Genomic DNA, 19,121 nt, shown 5'->3' on the forward strand with positions numbered 1-19,121 from the left:
AGTATGAGGGAGTACCATGCTAGCAGCTAGTTGAGCATTATAACGTGTGTTACAAAATGACACACGTTCGTCACGGAAGTAAAGGCTGGACTACAATAGAGCTGTTTGGAGCAGTTTGTGAACAGTGTTTTCTCTGGAAGATGGTAAGTCCCTTTGAGGTGGACTTTGAGTTTTTTCAGTTTGTAAACCTATAATGTGCACAAAAATATATATAACACAATAAAGGAAAGGGGAAAAGTCAAAAAGCACAACATGAACACTTTAAGGTTTATTGAAGGATTGCAAGAATTCTACGGCCTCTTTTACCAAAGATTTACCAACCTACTCTTTACCAATGTCAAAAATGCATTGTCATCAGTCATGAAACAAGATCTGTTTTCTTTGTTTCTAAAACATTTAATTTCGGAGATACAATGTTTTAGAATGGGGCCCTGCTGTTCTACTGTAATAGCAAAGAGTAGTGAATAATCTACAAAAAACACTGTTATATTCTTTAATATATTGATAATGATAAATGTAACAATGATTGTTTTGATACATTAGAGCATATATTTCCTTTATTGTGTTGTCTTACTTCTGATAGGTTTGTCCTGTTTTTTAACTATATGACTGGGCTGTTGGCTTGGTGGTTGGTTCTGGTTAAATGCCATTGGTTGTTGTAGCTGTTGACACTTCATAGGCAATCAGTGTGAGAATTATGAGTAGATGTAGGTTGGTAAGAGATCCATAACGTCACCAATTTGATGAATAAATTAGGGAAGTAGAAGGGAAGTAGAATCTATTGCGTCTATTCAATAGATAGCAGATATGTTGTTGTACAGGGAAGTTGTTCTTCGCTAGTGTTTTCTTGCCATTTTTCTTTTTGTAATTTAAATTATGACAAATCATAAATTAAACATTCAACAAAATAAACTATATTTCTAAAAATATGTAAAGTCATATCATGTTAGTGTGAGCTTCTGCCTATCAGTATAATTGAATCCCCTCCACTTGAGCGGAAGCATTATCTTGGTTGTATGACAGCTTTTAAAAACCAGACGTATTAGAAAATCAAGCAAGTATGAAGCATGCTCCAGGTTATTAAAACACAGACATATATACAAGAGGGCACACACACACACACACACACACACACACACACACACACACACACACACACACACACACACGCATACTGTACAAAAAAGCAATCAAACACAGAGCAAGGAAACTCATATTGGCATCTGGAGTACCGACTCCATCCAGCTACAACACTTAAAGCAAAAGAGAAGTGAAAAGCTCAGCAGCAGGTACAGTCATTTGCTGCAGTATTTAGTACACAGAGAGCTCAATCAATAGCTCAATGCCATGCTGTGTGGCATAGCATTGTGGAAATGCATTCATACGCTGTTTGTGTTGAGGATTAGCTGCTTATGAGGTGTAAAAGGTTCATGAGGGAGTTTTTTTCAGTCCTGATTAGGAATGGGAGAGGACATTTGTGTGATCTCTAGTTAATCCCTCCCCCATTCATACTAAAAGCACAATACATGTTAACTAGAAGAGCACTATAAATCTTTCAGAGGCTAATTTGAAAAGAGAAAAAGTAATATGGATAACTGCAGCAATTTGAGGCTGCTTCTATAGATCATAAGATGATAATTCACTGTTTGTGTAAATTTAGTGATGTAGGAGGAGGGTTTTATACCCCATAGAGCAGCTGGAAATGAAATATTTGTTGCTTCTTCGTTAGATGCAACAGTCAAAAGGCTTAAGTAATGAGTTAGTAGTAGACAGTGGAGGTCAGTCATAGGACACTCAAAGCTTTGCTATTGTTCAGTATGACCAACACAGGAGGAAGTTCCAGTTGGAGGCAGGGGGGAGGGCAGGGGGGAGGGCTAGGAGGGTGTGTGTGTGGCGGGGGTGTTTCTGAAATGGTTCTGCCCACCTTGGTAGTCACTGTGAGGAGGGGCTTCCCTTCTGATGACGCCTTACTTGGTATCTCCTTCAGGACCATGGCAACAGTCTTATCTGCAGCCCTAGAGTCTTTCCCCTACAACAGTGAAATCAACAATGACTTGTGTCAGGACAGTTGGACAACTCAGTGCTTTTTGCCCCCGTCCAGGGCATCTTACAAAAAAGACTTTATCTTATGATGATGGAAATACTGTGTGGGGCTATCTACGGTAACAACACATCGATTGAAGACATTTCCACAAGACTATGGCAATGAAGAGAGGGTTACTGCACAATGTAGAGGGTTGACTGTAGACAGTGATGAGCATGGTCGTCCACAGTAGTACTTAAGTACTTATGATGACAGAGTATCATACAGCGCTCATTACACAGACCACATTATTTACTAAGAATGATGTAGTGTCTGGCAGATAAATGTCTTCTGAGCAGCTGAAATTTGTCATGTATCTCTGGTTGTGCTGGCATGTTGGAATCACAACATAAAGGTAATTGAAAGGTTCAAACTTCAGTACTGAAAGTGATGCAATGTGATGATTAAGTAAACTGCAGACGGTTTTCATGTTGACTTTATGGCAGAAAACCAGACATTTATTCACTTATCATTTTGCCCATAGCTGGAAAATAGATTATATTGTACGCTATTAATCATTTTATGACACACAGATGTAGCAGAATTATAATCACACAGGAGACTACACATTTCATCTCAGAGAGCTCATCCCCTTGCAATTAAATATGCTGACCAGAGACAAAACTGCTGTTCATCATGCTCAGATTCTACATTTTGTAGACTCAGGGAAGCTGCCTGTTCAGACTGTGCATGAAGCACACTGAAAGCCTTTGAGCTGAATCTTATTAGGGCTTTTCACATTTCCACATGCCAGAAAAATGAATTAGGCATTTCTTCCACTGATTTCCTCAGCTAATCATGTCACAAAATGCATTTGCCTTGTCTGGAGGGAGAGTTCCCTTGAAAGCATAATGCTCCTATTAGAGTCCCAAAAGCCACCTGCGCTCACTCTCTAGCTTAGTTGCACTCAGTATAAATGAACAACATCCATCGCTAAGACGACACCAGTAGCAACGCACCATTCACATGGCAAGAGATGATTCTGAAAAACATTTGTTTTTAGTTGTTTTTCTGAATGGCAAATTATGCAATTTGAAAAGTGCTAAATGTTCCTTCTGTGCCGTATGTGCAGGTGTTGATTAAGCCAACAGTGTCGAGGATATCTTTCACCAGTTACACAGTCAGTTTGTATTGGCTTACAGTGTTGGCCCGCCTGCTGTTGTTTTGTGTCAACTTTTGCTGAACTGGCTCTTATTTTTCTAGGAATGAATATAGATATGTTTGGCAGCGCACAAGAGTGGTCAGTAATCAAGGAACTTGATAGCCTTTATTTATTTATTTATTCTACATTTTTGTTGTCCTGATCAACACAGCAGTTTGAAACCTGGACAATAAGATAACTATGTGCTGAAAACGAAGAGAATGTAGACAAAAATATAAATTAGTAATTGTTTTGTTTAATAACATCTGATTTCAGTGTCTGAGCTGAATGAAACAGCAGATTTTCATTAAACAGTGGTCTTCCCTAAAACAGCAGTTTAAGATTTGGTCACCGTGGGGCTGTTCTGGAAGATAAAATAAAATAAAAACAAATTATCTTTAGCAGATGAGATTGACTGCAGCATTATCCAAACCGTTTAATCAAATCATTAGGTGCTGTTGGTGGCAGAGGACATAAATGGCTCAGAAAATCAATTTAAAATCTCCCAGCCACCACATCGTGTTCACCGCTCCAAACTAATACATTTAGTGGAAAGTAACGCAGGCGTTCACATAGGTAGGATTGAAAAGCTTTATGAATTTCATAAGATTCAGTGTTAGTGAGTCTGGAAGAGTTTGTTCCACATGCAATAAGTTGTATCTATTCTGGGCAAAAGCATCATTACTTGAAAATGGTCTTTATAGAGAACTGCAATTTTGCTTTCATGCTGGAGCAGTGACCTTGTTGGGTGAAGGAGTCAGCATGGCTTCAGTCTGACTCAGTTCAGACTCAAGATCGTCTCATTGTTTTCTGCTTTCTGTCCGAGTTGCTGTTTTCAAAGTCCCTGTCTACAGAAATAACAATACTGAATCCTTCAGCTAAGGAGCTAATGGTGGCCTGTTTTTTTTCCATTCAGATGACTGCTTTTTAAAATGCTAATAGAATGTTTTTTTCTTTGCCAGCAACTTTAAAAGCTCCTCAATATTACTGTATTTTCCCTAGTGCCACTCTTTGGCACAAGTACTGGTGAACTTCTCAGAAGGACTTCAAAACCCAGAACATAATTTTGTGGAGTAAGCCCTTTTCAGACATTGAATATGAAACATTGCTGGCTTCATCTATCTGTGCTGGCTTTTTGTCATCATTCAGACATACAGTAGGTGTCACATCTGACCAGGCACAGCTTTGCTCATGACCTGATTTAAGAAGGGTCTGGTATCCGCTTTCCATCAAAGACTACCTGCATTCAACCCTGTGTTTCTAATGTGGGACAGTTTGAGATCAAATCTGAGGAGCTGTGATATCTCCATGAAGCAGTTTACACAGAAAGTGTGTTGCATGAATAGCAGGCACCAGGCTTTGGCACTTGCATTATTAAGATATTTTGTCTTATGCATGTTCTTAATTGTCCGTCCATTTACACCAAAAAAAGAGTCAACAGTATTAATAAACTGAAAAGGTGTAAATTGCAGGATTATGCATTACAAACAATGGAGGCATGGTGGTTCTGACTAATGATGAGTAAAATTACATTTTTAATGCAGACCGGCTATATTGTACATCTTTTGTGGCATTCACAAGACATTGATAAAATAATCTATACCGAATTTCACGTGTCATTGCTTCTATGCAAGGAAATTAAGTTTGTTACTAAACCTCTTTAGAGATGAAAAACTGTAAATGGTTGAAGGAGAGAGGAGAGTTTTGATCGGTTAGGAGATGCCTGTACTCTACCTTACCTTTTTAAATGTCTGAAATTGAGTTTAGTGGTCAAAATATGTCGCTGGACATGAGACCATTCTTTTCGGATTTTTAAGAGTGCAGTGCAGTGGGAAGGGGTTATGCTGTAAGCTTGCCTACTTTCTGTATGAAAGGGTGAAGCTTGTTTCCACAAGCTATACTGTATGTCGCATCTGTTCTGGGGGGAAGGAATCCTAACTTCAAAATGTTCTGTCAATGTCTATAAAATAAAAGTAGTGGATCCAGTGGATTGAGGATTTTGTAGGAATAAAAACAAAAGCATTCTTTTCATTAAATGTGGACTTCACAGCAGCTCCATCCTACATAGTTCATGTAAAACATGGATTTCACAAGGGAATACCAACTGCTGAAAATCCGGCCACCTTTCTGTTCATCCGTTGAATAGTGTTAAACTGGTGATATTTAAGTCCTGCATTATGTAACAGGAGAGACCTCCCTACAATATCTATTTCAGAGTCAAAAGTAAAAAAAAATAGCCACCTATATATATACCACGACATGCCCCGCATATATATATATATATATATATAGGTGGCTGTACACAGGATAAAAGATTATATCATTTTTGTTTATCTTTTTAGTTCCCTACTGTATTGCAAAGAATGGTCAGAACCTGGAGCACAATCTGCTGGCCAGATTGGCTACATGCTACAATCTGCTGGCTGTGATAATGCAGCATAATTTTTGTTTTGTCTCTCGGTGCTCCTGACAGACCTTTAGCCCCTCACATTATTTGCTCTTGGCTTCAGAGAAATGCCACAAACAATAGCTGGGATGCCTCTCTGCAGATGGAATATTGATCAGTCAGGGACGAGTCCATACTTTACGAGCGCTTGAGAGGAAAATATGTTGCACACTCCTGGTTACAGTGGGCCATTATGACGAATAATGTGTAGACTGTAGCATACTAACTGGTACTCAGGGAGCTTTTGTAAATAAGTCATGGTAATCGATCCTCAGTACAGGGAACGGGCCCCTCAACACAGACTAAAGTTCAGGCTACCAAGCAGAGCCTAATCTACACTCCGGCATGCTAAGTTGATTACTGAACCTGCGCAGTCACAAGCATAAATTTTGGGTGCAAAAAAGTTTCGCAATTTTGGTGGTCGGAGATGCTCAAGCAGTCCTGGTGCAGCTCAAACTGGTAAAAAGCGGTTGAGTTGAGAGAGCTTTAAAAATGTATATCATCTCTCTCTCACAGGGACTCACAGTTCAGTAAAGGGCTTCTTTCTGGACGAAATAGAGGTGCTTGTATTTCTACACTGTTTGTTTAGATCAGAAAGTCCCAGCCCCTAGGTTGAGGAAGTAAAATCTGAGAGGTTGCACGATGATTAACAAAGTAGGAAATCAGAAAAGGACATTTCTGATACACAAAGTTATGCAATTTTTTTCCAGACATACATTTTTGCATCATTTTAAGTTTCAGGCCTTTGAAAATGATTCAAAATGGTCACAATGGTTGACAAATGCAACCAGTGGGGAGAAAGTACCAAATAGACAGTGCTTTGTTCCAAGGGCTTACAAGCTGAAAAGGTCAGTGTGCCACTTTATTCACTTTGAGGCGAGCAGGTTGTTTGGAGCCACAAACCGGCACCAAAAAAGCTTTGTATCACCATTTCCACTGGCACCAACAACCATGCCACGCTCAAAGTTGGTTAGATCACCTTTCGTTCCCATTCTGACATTCAGTTTGGAGTTCAGGAGATTGTCTAGACCTGGACGACACGCCTAAATGCATTGAAGCAGCTGCCATGTGATTGGTTGATTAGATAATTGCATTAACGAGAAATCTTACAGGTGTTCCTAATAATCCTTTAGGTGAGTGTATGTTGATATCACACACACAGCAATGCCACAAAAGCATTTGTTTTTGTTTTCACGCATAAAAGTCTAGGCAGAAATGGGCGTGGTCTATATCAGGAGATTCAGCTAGATCCAAGGAACACGAGGATATATGGTTTTTGAATGTGCAATGTACGATTTGGGAGTTATAGGGCCAAACGCGTTTTTTTCTGTTATAGTGCCACCTAGTGGCAGAAGTTTTTTTGTTGTGTTTTGTTTTGTCTGCTGAGGGTGCAGAGTTTTGGACCAGTCCTGACAATGGCACCCCCACCATGTACAGTTTAGGCTGTAGCATGCATTTTAGGGGGGGGAAAAATAATCTTTGTGAAAACAATAGGGTTCCACAGCCCTGCTGTGTGAACCGCGTAGCTTTGCTACCGCGGTCCTTCCAGACTCAGGCTTGGACCCCTAATTATGCAGACACATTTAATCACAATGCAGACAAACACACACACACACACACACACACACACACACACACACACACACACACACACACACACTCACTCACTCACTCACTCACTCACTCACTCACACTCTCTCTCTCTCTCTCTCTCTCTCTCTCTCTCTCTCTCTCTCTCTCTCTCTCTCTCTCTCATATACACACTGTGGGCCACTGACTGGCACTGAGGCTCAATGTGTCAGAGGATCCTGAACACTCCAGATATTGAAGCTAAATGATTTCTAATAGTTCTAAAACACCAGATAAGCTAGGCTAATACCTATAAATGTTACCTTGGGTCTTTAATTTTATTGCTGCCATTTCAACTGACTGGTTCATGAGGAGTTTTTCTATCAGTGTGACATTTCCTGTCACTGTTTATTGGCTTTCATACACTTTTTGGGGATTGCTTCCTATAATGAATGGGGTTTGGTGGCAGCACACCTAATACGCCACTGAAAACTGCAACCTAATGTGTTCTTGATTTTTTTTGGGGGGAAGAATTAAAGCTATAGTGCGTAGTTTCTGTCTCCCCCAGGAGGAATTCTAAGTAATTACAACAACACTGTCGGCGCATCCACATGATACAAACCTTCCGTGATTGCGCACCACCCCCCACCCTTCCTCCACACAGTTGCTTGTGGTCAAGGAGGACACGGAGGATTAAAAAAACATGGACTCTTCAGAAGATTATCTTTGCTTGATTTTCTGCATGTGAAAGTCGCCGGACGACACCATTTTCTGAACAAAACCATACTGAGAAATACGGAGAGAGTTTTGTGGAGCTGATAGTCTTAATTAGCTTTGTATCAACTCATTTGGCAATGGCTTGAATGTTACCAACATTCATTAATATAAAAAAATGACGCACTGTATGCTTACAGCTGCTCATACATCACTGCCCAAAACTATTGGCCAGTACTGTAGTAGTCTTTGCAGCAGTGTCACGTCAAAGATGAGAGCCTTTTTTGTCAATGATGTCCAACACAAATCATGTCCGGGGATTACAGCCTGCAGCTGATGGAAATTTACGTTCTAGTACAAATAACTGCCCTCTATGCCAAAATCTCGTCTCCTGAGGATACATTTAGTACCCACTCATGTACTGAAAGTGGTTTATAGGGACTTGGAAAATGTGACATAAGTCATTGTGAGCCAAATAAACATGTCTGAGCACTAGACGTGATCTAACTCTCAAAGCCTAAAACAGTTTGAAGGTGCATTCAGGACCACAGACAGGTTTTGGTTGGTGATGAAGCAATGTTCTTTTGTGCTCACAGGCAAATTATCTTATTGAATTGCAGTTATTCTAATATGAACATAATTATGACCCTGAAACACAACATGGTGGATTTATTTCTCATCTCTAATTAGTTGTTTAATTTCTTGGTTACCTTATTTTCTCTATGACCAAAATGCAATTGAGGCCACAGAACTAATTAGTGGCATCAGAGGCTGCAGCAAAGTTGTCTGGTTTTAATTGTCTTTTGCGTGAATAATGTCATCTAATGCAGCATAATGTAGCATAGGAAAATATTTGTTACAAAGTTAGTAAATTATTTTCATTGGGGTTGTTTTCTAGAAACAGTCGAGCAAGTGAAACACAGGGATTTACACTGACAACAGCAGAGTCAAAATCCTAAATATTTTGCCTGATTTCGTCCGCAAAATGACGACGACTGGGCTGTGTGTAGGCTTTGAAACAGCTAGTCATTTAATGCGATGAACGGCCAATACCGATGTTCTACCGATAAATCGGTGCATCCATCATTTCATTTGCACAGATTTTTACCCCCAGATTGCTTGGGCAGCAGTGCTCAGCTGGTGATCTGTATAAAAATGTTGCCTGTGTGTGTGCCTGTCAGGAATCTCTCCCATAGTACTGCAACTGACAGACAAGTCTGGATGAATTTGGGCTTTGGTGATGCTTTAAATTCCTTAGTCAACAAAAGAGATTTCAGGTGATTTGTGGTAAGCCACCCTGTGCCTGCATTTTTTTGCACCTGCAGCATTTAACAGGACATGTCAGGCTTCTGCTGTCAATCAGACCCAAGACAAATACTTTTTAGAGTTTGCTTTTGCTTATTCAGGTGTCACATAGGTGAGATTGGTCTTGTAGAACAAAGAGACGACCAGAATTATGGAGGAAATATTTATTCATAATTCAAATTGAAAGTCCAAAGAGAAAACGAAACTTTGGACTTTCAATTTGAATTATGAATAAATATTCCCTCCATACAGAATTGTTGAGACAATCATAAGGAAGTGTTGAAAAAGTTGAACCCACAGATTTTTTTGCCCTTTGTTATGGTTTACAGCTAGACTGGGTAAACCCAGCCCGATCTGCCTTGATTTCGCCCTGCAGCTCAGGCTGGACACCTGTACATTTATCTATCCTGCTTCCGTTACAATTTTGCAGGAAACAATCACAAACTGGCTTATCCACCTGGCACGCTATTGGCGGGTTTAACATGATGACGATAGAGAAGCGAACAAGCAGCTTCTTGTTTACATTCAACATAGCGGCCACCGAAGCGCAGCAACCCGTTGATGCTGCTGTCGCTGCTACGTCACCCGGAATTTGGTCTGATTGGTTGAAGGACTATCCAGTTGCGTACAGAGTCATTTGAACTATGTCCGTTGATCACGCCTCTTGTGCAGTAGACAATACAGAGCAGACTCCCCAGACTAATGTTCAATCTTAAAAGATCGACCTTGGTCTGGTGATAGCCAGACTAGTTTACAGCAGCTACTGAATTGAAATGAGACAATGCAACTTTTATTGTTTATTCTTGTTTTGATTGAACCCAATATCTATGGTGTAACAAGTCACAGCTCACTGATTCTCACTATAATATATATCTCATTGGAGGCTAGGCAACATATATTGATTACCAGCATTTATGAACTTTGTTTACATTTTGTTGACTCTGTACCATGAACTCAGAATAGTTCACTTGTGGACTTCACAATAATTCATTTGAATAACCTTTTTGATGATTGTTGGGGTAGAGTCTTAACACCATAAAACTATAATCATTTCCTTAATTGGCAGCATTAGAATAATTTCAGCACCTTCACAACTCTTACAGAAGGTTAAGATTAGCTATTTATAACTGTGTTACATTCAGTATTGATTTATTAGGTTAAGAAATGGTGTGACTTTTCGATGCAAGTTATGTTGAGTTACAGCTTTCGTCATCATGTGGAAACCCAAACATCCTGGTATCCCATGCAGCAGCTTAAAACAAACACTAAGGATTATGTTGAAATACTGTACAACCTTGCTCTGCTGGGAATGTCAGGATGAAGCACACTCACACTTAAATGAGCCTATAGAACCAAATATAAACCATATGTAATATAATATAATAAAAAATAATAATAGAAAATCCACAGACAAGCTGGAATTGTGCACATCTGAAAAAAATGCAAAACTTATCTACAGCAAAAAACTTTTTATAACTTAAGGCAGATCTGACAATGTTTATCCTATATGCAGTCCCAATTTATTAACCAAGACTTAATTAACTACATTTTCATCAACAAACAAGATCTACAGTAACTGTCCACTATTAGATTTACGTACAGGGAAATCATTATTCCACAGGTTCCCTGCAAACCTAATTTCAGCGCAGATATATTTCATTATGGAGAGGATGTGCCATGGCAGAGCTTTCACAGAAATTAAGTAATACTCTAGGAAAGGCAGAGGACTGTAATGCCTTATAATGGGTATAGATGGCGAAAAACTGTCCCTGAGGTGTTTACAGGCTGCCGCTCCCAAGGACAGCTGAGCAAATACGGCTTAAATAGAAATCAGTGCAAAGCTATCAAGCTGTCGTGTGTGTGCCAGACTATTATGGCCGAAAACACCCACAAACCTACCTCTGACTTCACACCATTAAGAATCACCTTTCTGAGCTACTGGTTGCTGTAACTGAAGTGCCAATGCAGTGATTGGCAAGACATGTAGCAGTGCCAGCACACCACTGTCTGCTGCTGGACTGTTGTCACACTGACAACCTGGAAAGGGCCATGGTCAACAACTAACTTTTGATTAGGAGTATAGATATATGCACGTTATATGTAGTTCGATTAAGAAATATTCAGGCGGAAAACGATTGTGTGAACTGTGGGATTTGGGTGAAGTGGAAATTTAGTCCTATTGTCTTTTATACTGTATGTATTATGATGATTCAAGAGAGTAAATGTTCCATAATATGGCTCAACATTTTAAAAATATGCTGGTGTACAGATGAGCAAAAATTGGAATGGCTGTTTAATTTTTCTGTGTTTAAGTTTGCTAATGCTGACCTTACACCAAATGACTTTTGAAGCGATTTCACTGTCGCAGACACAATTTCAGGATCGGAATGAAATCATGATAGTCTTGCTAGAGTCCTGTCGTCTCAATCGTGGTGTAAGGTGGTCATAAAACTCTGCCCGAGCTGTCTTAGGTCATTCTTTTCCCCTCTTGACGTTCTGACAAAATCAAACGTGTTTGATATTATCGTAAGTTTTAAATCTTGGTAGTGAAGTTACGTTAGCGGTAGCTAGCTAGCTGTAGTCTTGCAAATTGTGATCCCCAGTCTTTGCAAAATCATATAGTCTTTGACTAAAACTCAGTGACATTATGACAGATTGTCTTTAGATGTGAGATGGTGTCTTTTTAAAGTCTTTTTAGAGTGTTCTAGTGTATGGTAGGCATACGTTTGTTCTAAAAGCTTTATTTCCAAAAGCCTGGAAAAGAAGGCAAGATTGATTATTTTATTAGTATTTATTACACGTGTGCTTTTTCTACCCAACTGTCACAGTCTGTAACATTTGGAGACACTGAAGATGCAATTAGAGCACAGCAGTCGGGACATTTCCAGAATGCAGTACTGGCCTACAAATGTTTTCATCTCTTAGAAAGAAGTTACTTAAGTGAACAGCTGTGTTAAAGTTGATATGCAAGGATGTAAGGCTGTAGCACACAGAAGATGCAGTAGCCCTGAGCTTGCATGCTGATGTTACCTCACATGGTTGTCAGTTTGAACCTCAGGCCATCAGAAAGTGGAAAAGTGAAAACATTGTTTAAAAATAAGCTAAAACAAATCATCCTCCTCCAGTGTTAAGCATCTGTTATTTTCTTTTTAGAAAAATCTGATGACTGTCTTAAAGGCTAATAACTTCTCAAACTACTTGGTTACAAAAGAAAAAAAAAAATGCTTATCTTTATATTTTAAAAGATAATTAAAAAAAAGTATTTAAGCAGGACACCAAAAAGAAACTCACAGTTAAGTAGCACTGTGTTACTTGTACAGTGGTTAAGTGCAATTTTGACCTTGTTCATGTTTAAAAAGTGTGAGTCTGTCCCAGTAGAGCTGACATCACATAGAGCAGTGCAGTGTGCTGTGAAGTTCATTATGAGTCTGGTGCACACAAACACATCTGCCATCACTACTCTTCAATCCGACCACACACTGTTGTCTGGTGTTGAAAACCTCATAACTATTCATGCTTTTATTAGAACCAAAAATATTAAATCATTTTCAGTTTGTTCATTTTAAAAAAAAGGAAAATTAAAATTTAAAGACCCATTGTATACAAATAAATTGCTCTCCAATATGAAAATACAGTATTGCCAATGTAAAATGGTTGTTTGAGATTCAGCCATTAGCAGAAATGAGGATTTTAACAGTTCACCTGAGGACAGTAGTTAAACATTTGTAATCCGACAAATATACTTTGATGGATTTCAGAACAGGAATAAAATGAACATGAAAGAAAATGACAAAAACATTATTTTTAATTGTATGTCTGGTGTAGTATAAGATCCCTTCTTAGTTTAAATATTGTTGTTCTGCCTTTTAAATCCAATGAAGATTTAACACACTTCTGTCGCTGCATGGATGACTTGAACTTGAACTCAACTTGATTCATTTGTGTATTCAAAACTGAATTACACGAACTAACAGTTAATCTCTTTCATAAATAACATAAGCCAAGAATCAAATTTGATATATCTTTCCTCTTTTGGTTCAAATAGAATTAAATGCTAAATCTGCCAAGAAATTCAACAGCATGCACTGTCATAGAAATGAATGATTCCAGATATTTTCTGACCCTAAAAACTGTCTGAACGCTGCTCTGCTGAACTAAAAATGACAAATGAATGCAGAGAATCACTCTCTGATTGTGAGACCCATTCCCATTAGTCCAAAATGCAAAATAAGACTTCATATGGCATCACTTTTTGTCTTTAATAATCCCTCCATTAATCACGTTTCGATATTAATCACCCTATATTGATTATTCTACATCAGTTATGTGATGTGTAGCATTGTAACATTTTAATCCAATATTGCAGATTTGTGAGCCCAGCTCACATTTGTCACATATACTCTGTATGGAGAGCAACTCAGGCAAATAAGATTAATCTATTCCAAGTGTAACTGGATTCTCTTTGCGTTAGGTGAACATAAAAAAGGCTGTCAGCCAGCGTCACAAGCGATGAACACACACACACACACACACACACACACACACACACACACACACACAGAGACTATAATATATCAACAATCATATCAATATAATATGATTCCACTACCACCCATGATAAACGGTGTTGGACTGTACAAATCAATAGGGTTGTTCATAATGTAGAAAATGACCAGCAGTAAACCGGAAGTAGGCTCAGCCACCGGACGTTTCTCGTGCACCTGCTCTATGGGCCACACAGTGCAGAAGCAGTGCCAAGCAACCAGGTAAGGCTCCATGGTGGCTTCATGTGCCACTGAGCAACCTCATAGGAATGATCAGGGCTCAGCTTCCAACACGGTATCCAGTTCTTAAAATAAATCCATGGTGATATCACTGTAGGTCAAAGGTCAGGAGGACACTGAAACAAGATCACCTATATTATGCAAAGCAAACTCCCACCCGGTGACATGAACTGAAACGGGCTGCATATCATCAAAAAACGAGCCGGCTGACCACAACATGATACTAAACCTTTCAGCCTGTATGGGAGCGATGTGTATGTAATCTCGGTGGATACTGTAGGCTCATGTTGAAACATGAAACACAGGCTGCTGCTCATGAAACATTAACACTGGATCACAGAGCATGTAAAAAGCATGTCAATTTAAACTTGGGCTATACAAGGACCCGACTCTAGGGGCAACTGGCATCCTACACTAGAGGATGTATGTTTTACTCATTAATATGTATGCACACTTAACACTGTATCCACATGGCTGAAAACACTTGTGAACTGCCAACCCAGTCTCACGGCACGTTGTGAAATGGTCACGTTATGTAATGTATTGATTCGTGTACAGGATACGTTTTTTTCGTGGTGGTGAGCACAATTTTATTTTATGTATTTAAATGGGATGCATATTTCGTGATCACAGCACGACTATGGGAGGGTGTAGTATGAAAAGCCGAAAATCCGCGTAGGGAGGTCGGTCGGAGTGGTGGATGGGTCAAACAACACAGGACTTTCACCCCAGAGACTGGGGATCGCGTCCTGTGTGTGGCTTTTTATTTCCCCGTTGTTGACGGTTCCTTTCCCCCTTCTTCTTTTCCTAAACACAACCGTCCTGTTGTTGCGTGTCTCCCAGAGACTGCGGGTTGTGTCAGTGTGTGGCGTGTCCTTTCCCCGTTCTTCTTTTCCTAAACCCAACCTCCGTATACATGCTTCTAGGGCTGGGCGATAGGGAGAAAATCAGATATCACGATGTAGTTGACCAAATACCTCGATGTCGATATTCTAGGGTTGACAGTTGGTGCTTTAACAAAATATCTTCACACTTAGATTTTAGATAAATAATCATCAGTAATGTGGACATAATGTCTAAGTGGGGAAAAGGCAAATAATAGAACAGCTAGAACAGTCTAGTAAGTTCAGAAAAGTACATCACTTTACTGTAATGCAGGCTGTAAAACCAGTAAAAGACACCACTTATGTCATATCACGATATTAAGATATCCAAAATTTAAGACAATATCGCCACAAAAAAATGACATAATTGTGTCCGGTACACAAATCAATAGATTAAAAAAAAAGTGACCATTTCACAAACTGCCGTGAGACCGGGTTGCAACTGCTGGGAGAAACGGCTCAGGAAGCGTCGGCATCTATTTAAAAAGTGTCCCTTGGTATTCATTCCAGACAGCTTTGGGCCCCTCCCAGTTGAAGTACTCACACAAGATGTTTTTTGGCAGTTGAACATTTTAATGACAAGAATCCGATTAGGCAAGAGTTACACCAAGTTTCTTCTACTGTGCTTGGTTGAGCACTCTGAGTAGTGGATAATGAATTCCCATTTCTCATTATAAATGCATTTATCAACATTTCTTTATATTGTGTAACTGGGGCTACTAATATAGAGAACATACACAGATTTAACAGTCTGGCTAGAGGTACAGTACATGTAGGGCATGTGTGGAGAACACAATGGGATTTAAAACTAATTAAACCGTCAGTAAATGTGCATTTTGTCACCCATGATGTTTCTTTTCATGAGAAACACATCAAACAATTAGGGGGACTGGTATCATTCATATATAGTATTTAATAATGATAACATCGCAGACATGAACCACATTTCTGGAATACATATGGCTTCGGTGCTGTGCTTGAGTTGCAATTCTGTTCACTTTTATCTTACTAATTGTAACACTTGTCACAAATGTCAAATGTCACTTTATTCACATTCTAAGCTTGTGTCTCACTGTTAACAGATGCTGTTAACACATGCTTTTCTTTCCTCATTCCCCCTTAAAGCTGTATTCTCTGGAGATGACTCCACTATCGGGTACCACAGAACCAGATGATAGGCTTTGTTTTGACTTCCACTCTTCTTAGATCAGTAAGTAATCATAAGTTGATTCGTGTACAGGATACGATTATCGTAAGTAATATACAGTAAGTAATCATAAGTTTGATTCTTTCATTGGACTCTTTAAATTACTCCTCATGTCTGTTGACACAGGAGTGGGATTGAAGCTCTAAAGTAAAGTCTATCCACAGCTCGCAGCACTGTTTTGGGAGAACTCAATGGTGGTTCTTTATGGTCATGTCAGCCACAAGGACAGGGAGCATGCTTTCATGTGAGTGGCCATGACCATGATAGTCAACACACAAGCAAATCAATCTGCTGTCACCTATTAATCATTAAAGCTAGAGGACACTCAAAATCTTGAATTTGCAATCATACTATATAGGTGTTACTTGTGTCACATTGCCATCAGCTCCAGGAATTAACTCCTCAGCACGTCACTGCTGTTATTTTTGCCTTCATTTTTCATCTTCTTTTCCTGAGGCCTGTACTACGAATCCAGATCAACATGCCCTGGATTTACTTCAGTTACCCTAACAACCGCGGTCCCGCATAAACGGTGTCACGGCAGTGGTTAACAACTAGTTCAATCAACCCAGGGTTTCCCAATCCAGCGGTTCGCACGTTCACATAAAAGAGGCGGTGTTTGCACAGCATGACTAATCGCAAACATCTACCAGAGCCGCATATTTTACATAAGAAGAGCAAACTATAATTCTACATAAATATGAAGAACACAGACACAATCTTACAGGCAAAACGCAATACAGTCGCTGCTTCCTAAAACAGGAAGGAAATTGTGAGATTGTGTAAATCACAACACTTATCAATATCACTTCCCCATCAGTTAGGCGCAAGATCAGACCATAATTACACTTGTGCTTTCCATAAACTGCCGTTGCTTTAGCCTATTATTTCAGTTGCAACCCTGGCAGTGGGAAGCGATCGTGAGAGCAAATAAAAAATATAAAAACACAATTCAAACCGATGTGCGCATTGGCAACACACGGCTCAAGAAGCCGACAAAACTTAATTCCCTCCGCTGAAAATCTATATCTTTCATCAGAAATGTTCACAAGTCATTTTTTGGAAGTCCAAGTCAAGTCTCAAGTCTTTGAGCTCAAGTCCAAGTCAAGTCTCAAGTCTTTGAGGGGCAAGTTCAAGTCAAGTCTCAAGTCTTTTGCCACAAGTCCAAGTCAAGTCTCAAGGCTCTGGCCATCTGATCTGTCCCTAACACTGTATTGTTAAATATTATGAATTCAAAGCAGGTCCTGTAGCTACCATCCATACAGTACAGTATCAAAATCAGTTGTAGGATAACTTTATGGGGTCTACTTAACACATCCCTCTAGCCCTTGGACCTGGTGAAATATTAACCGAAGTCTGTCACATCATATGGATACAACTATAAAGATACAATTAGCTTGTTCCCAGCATTAGCACAACACTTTGTGATGGTTAGCTTGTTACCTGTGATGATAAATGCTAAATGCAACGCCTCTTTCACTCAAAAAAATGTCTAATGTCGAAGTGGAAATCAAGAGAATAGTGGCAGCGCCACACCAGTTACAGAACAACGTGCATCTCAGTGTCAGTCCAAATTACGCACAATAAGCAGTTTGAACTCACTGATGTAATGCCATTTATTTTCTAAGTGTTAGTACGCTCAGTGAAACTGAGTCCAGCGCGAGGGAGATCCGACTCAAAGGAGGAGAGGTTAGTGAGGCCAGCGTCTCCACGGCAGGTGACAGTGCGCACGGATCCGCTGCGCCACACATGGATGAAATAATGAAATAGTAAATAGGACTACAGTAACAGAAATATGTGCAGAATTAAGACAGTCAAGACGGCCCAGTGTTTGGTGGACCGGGTACAGCTTGTTCACTTAATAGCCTACAAGTCATCCACGGGATCAATTACGCATCACATGACACAGGGTTTGTTCCTGGGGAGATGGATCCGTGCGTCCCGCCTCCTGTGCGCCATGGATGTCTGAGCCTCAGCAACTAATAACTATAAAGATACAATTTGCCTGTTCCCAGCATTAGCACAACACTTTACGATGGTTTGCTTGTTACCTGTGACGATATATGCTAAATGTAACGTCACACACCTTGCATGTAGCTGTTCGCTTACTGCCACTGTTTACGAAGTTATTGAAAGCAAAACTAATGACAAAAGGCACAACTCCGGGAGGACTTGGTGTCGCCATCGTCAATGCATTTTTTTGATATGTGAGTGTGCGCACATAAGGCATAACGCATGCGTTACGTTGCACATTATGTGAAAGGGCAGGGGATATGCAGCTTGTCATACGTTTCCCCAACGTATATGCGCCAATAAAAGAAAACAGAAATACATGAATAGATAAAAATAAATTTAGATTTAAAAAGCAATAATTGCATGAAAACAGGTTGTTGACAAGTCTCGAAGCTCGAGTCCGAGTCAAGTCTGAAGTCTGAAGTCTTTTGGGTCGAGTCGCAAGTCAGTATTAAGCCAGCTGTTTGTGCGACTTAAGTGCGACTTGAGTCCGAGTCTCAGACTTGAGTCCCCATCTCTGTCTTTCATAAATATCCATCAGGGAATGTTAACGGGGTTGTCGGTCTCTAAATGTTTTAATTTTTATGAACACACCTCTCTCTCTCTCCGTGCACCAAGCTCCCCCGGATCTAAGGACGGTGACGCCGTTATCAATCGAGTATTGATTGGTCAGTAGGCGGTGCTTTTACACCGGTTGATCTCTCATCTCCAACATAACCTGCTCCCGAGCAGGTTAGATGTTCAGCATAAGTTACCACGGCGAGTTAACCCAGTAACAAGTGATCCAGCGTCGTGATACACAAAACCCTGGGTTGAACCTGAAGTTACCCCGTTAACGCCAAATCTTGCTTTGTAGTACAGGTCTCTGGTATCCAAAGCAATTGTGTACAGCTGCAAATTAAACATCCAAGACTTTCAAGCATGGACAGCTGCTCCTTTTGATTGACAAGTTCATTAATTTAGAGACCTTGTCAA

The 19,121-nt window shown here is 39.8% G+C and overlaps 1 protein-coding gene across 3 annotated transcripts in view; it reads right to left on the reverse strand.

Moving 5' to 3' along the window:
- pex5la (peroxisomal biogenesis factor 5-like a) overlaps nucleotides 1-19,121 on the reverse strand; it is a 107,511-nt gene that overhangs the window by 56,578 nt on the left and 31,812 nt on the right. For 2 of the 3 annotated variants that reach the window (XM_036006878.1, XM_031307077.2), the window contains exon 2: nucleotides 1,925-2,029. The exons of the other annotated variant lie outside the window; for it this stretch is intronic. In XM_036006878.1, the coding sequence (XP_035862771.1) occupies nucleotides 1,925-2,029 (105 nt within the window). The remainder of the gene's footprint in view (nucleotides 1-1,924; nucleotides 2,030-19,121) is intronic. 3 annotated transcript variants of the gene reach the window in all.

The sequence above is a fragment of the Sander lucioperca genome, chromosome 11 (genome assembly GCF_008315115.2).
Source record: "Sander lucioperca isolate FBNREF2018 chromosome 11, SLUC_FBN_1.2, whole genome shotgun sequence".
Taxonomy (NCBI): domain Eukaryota; kingdom Metazoa; phylum Chordata; class Actinopteri; order Perciformes; family Percidae; genus Sander; species Sander lucioperca.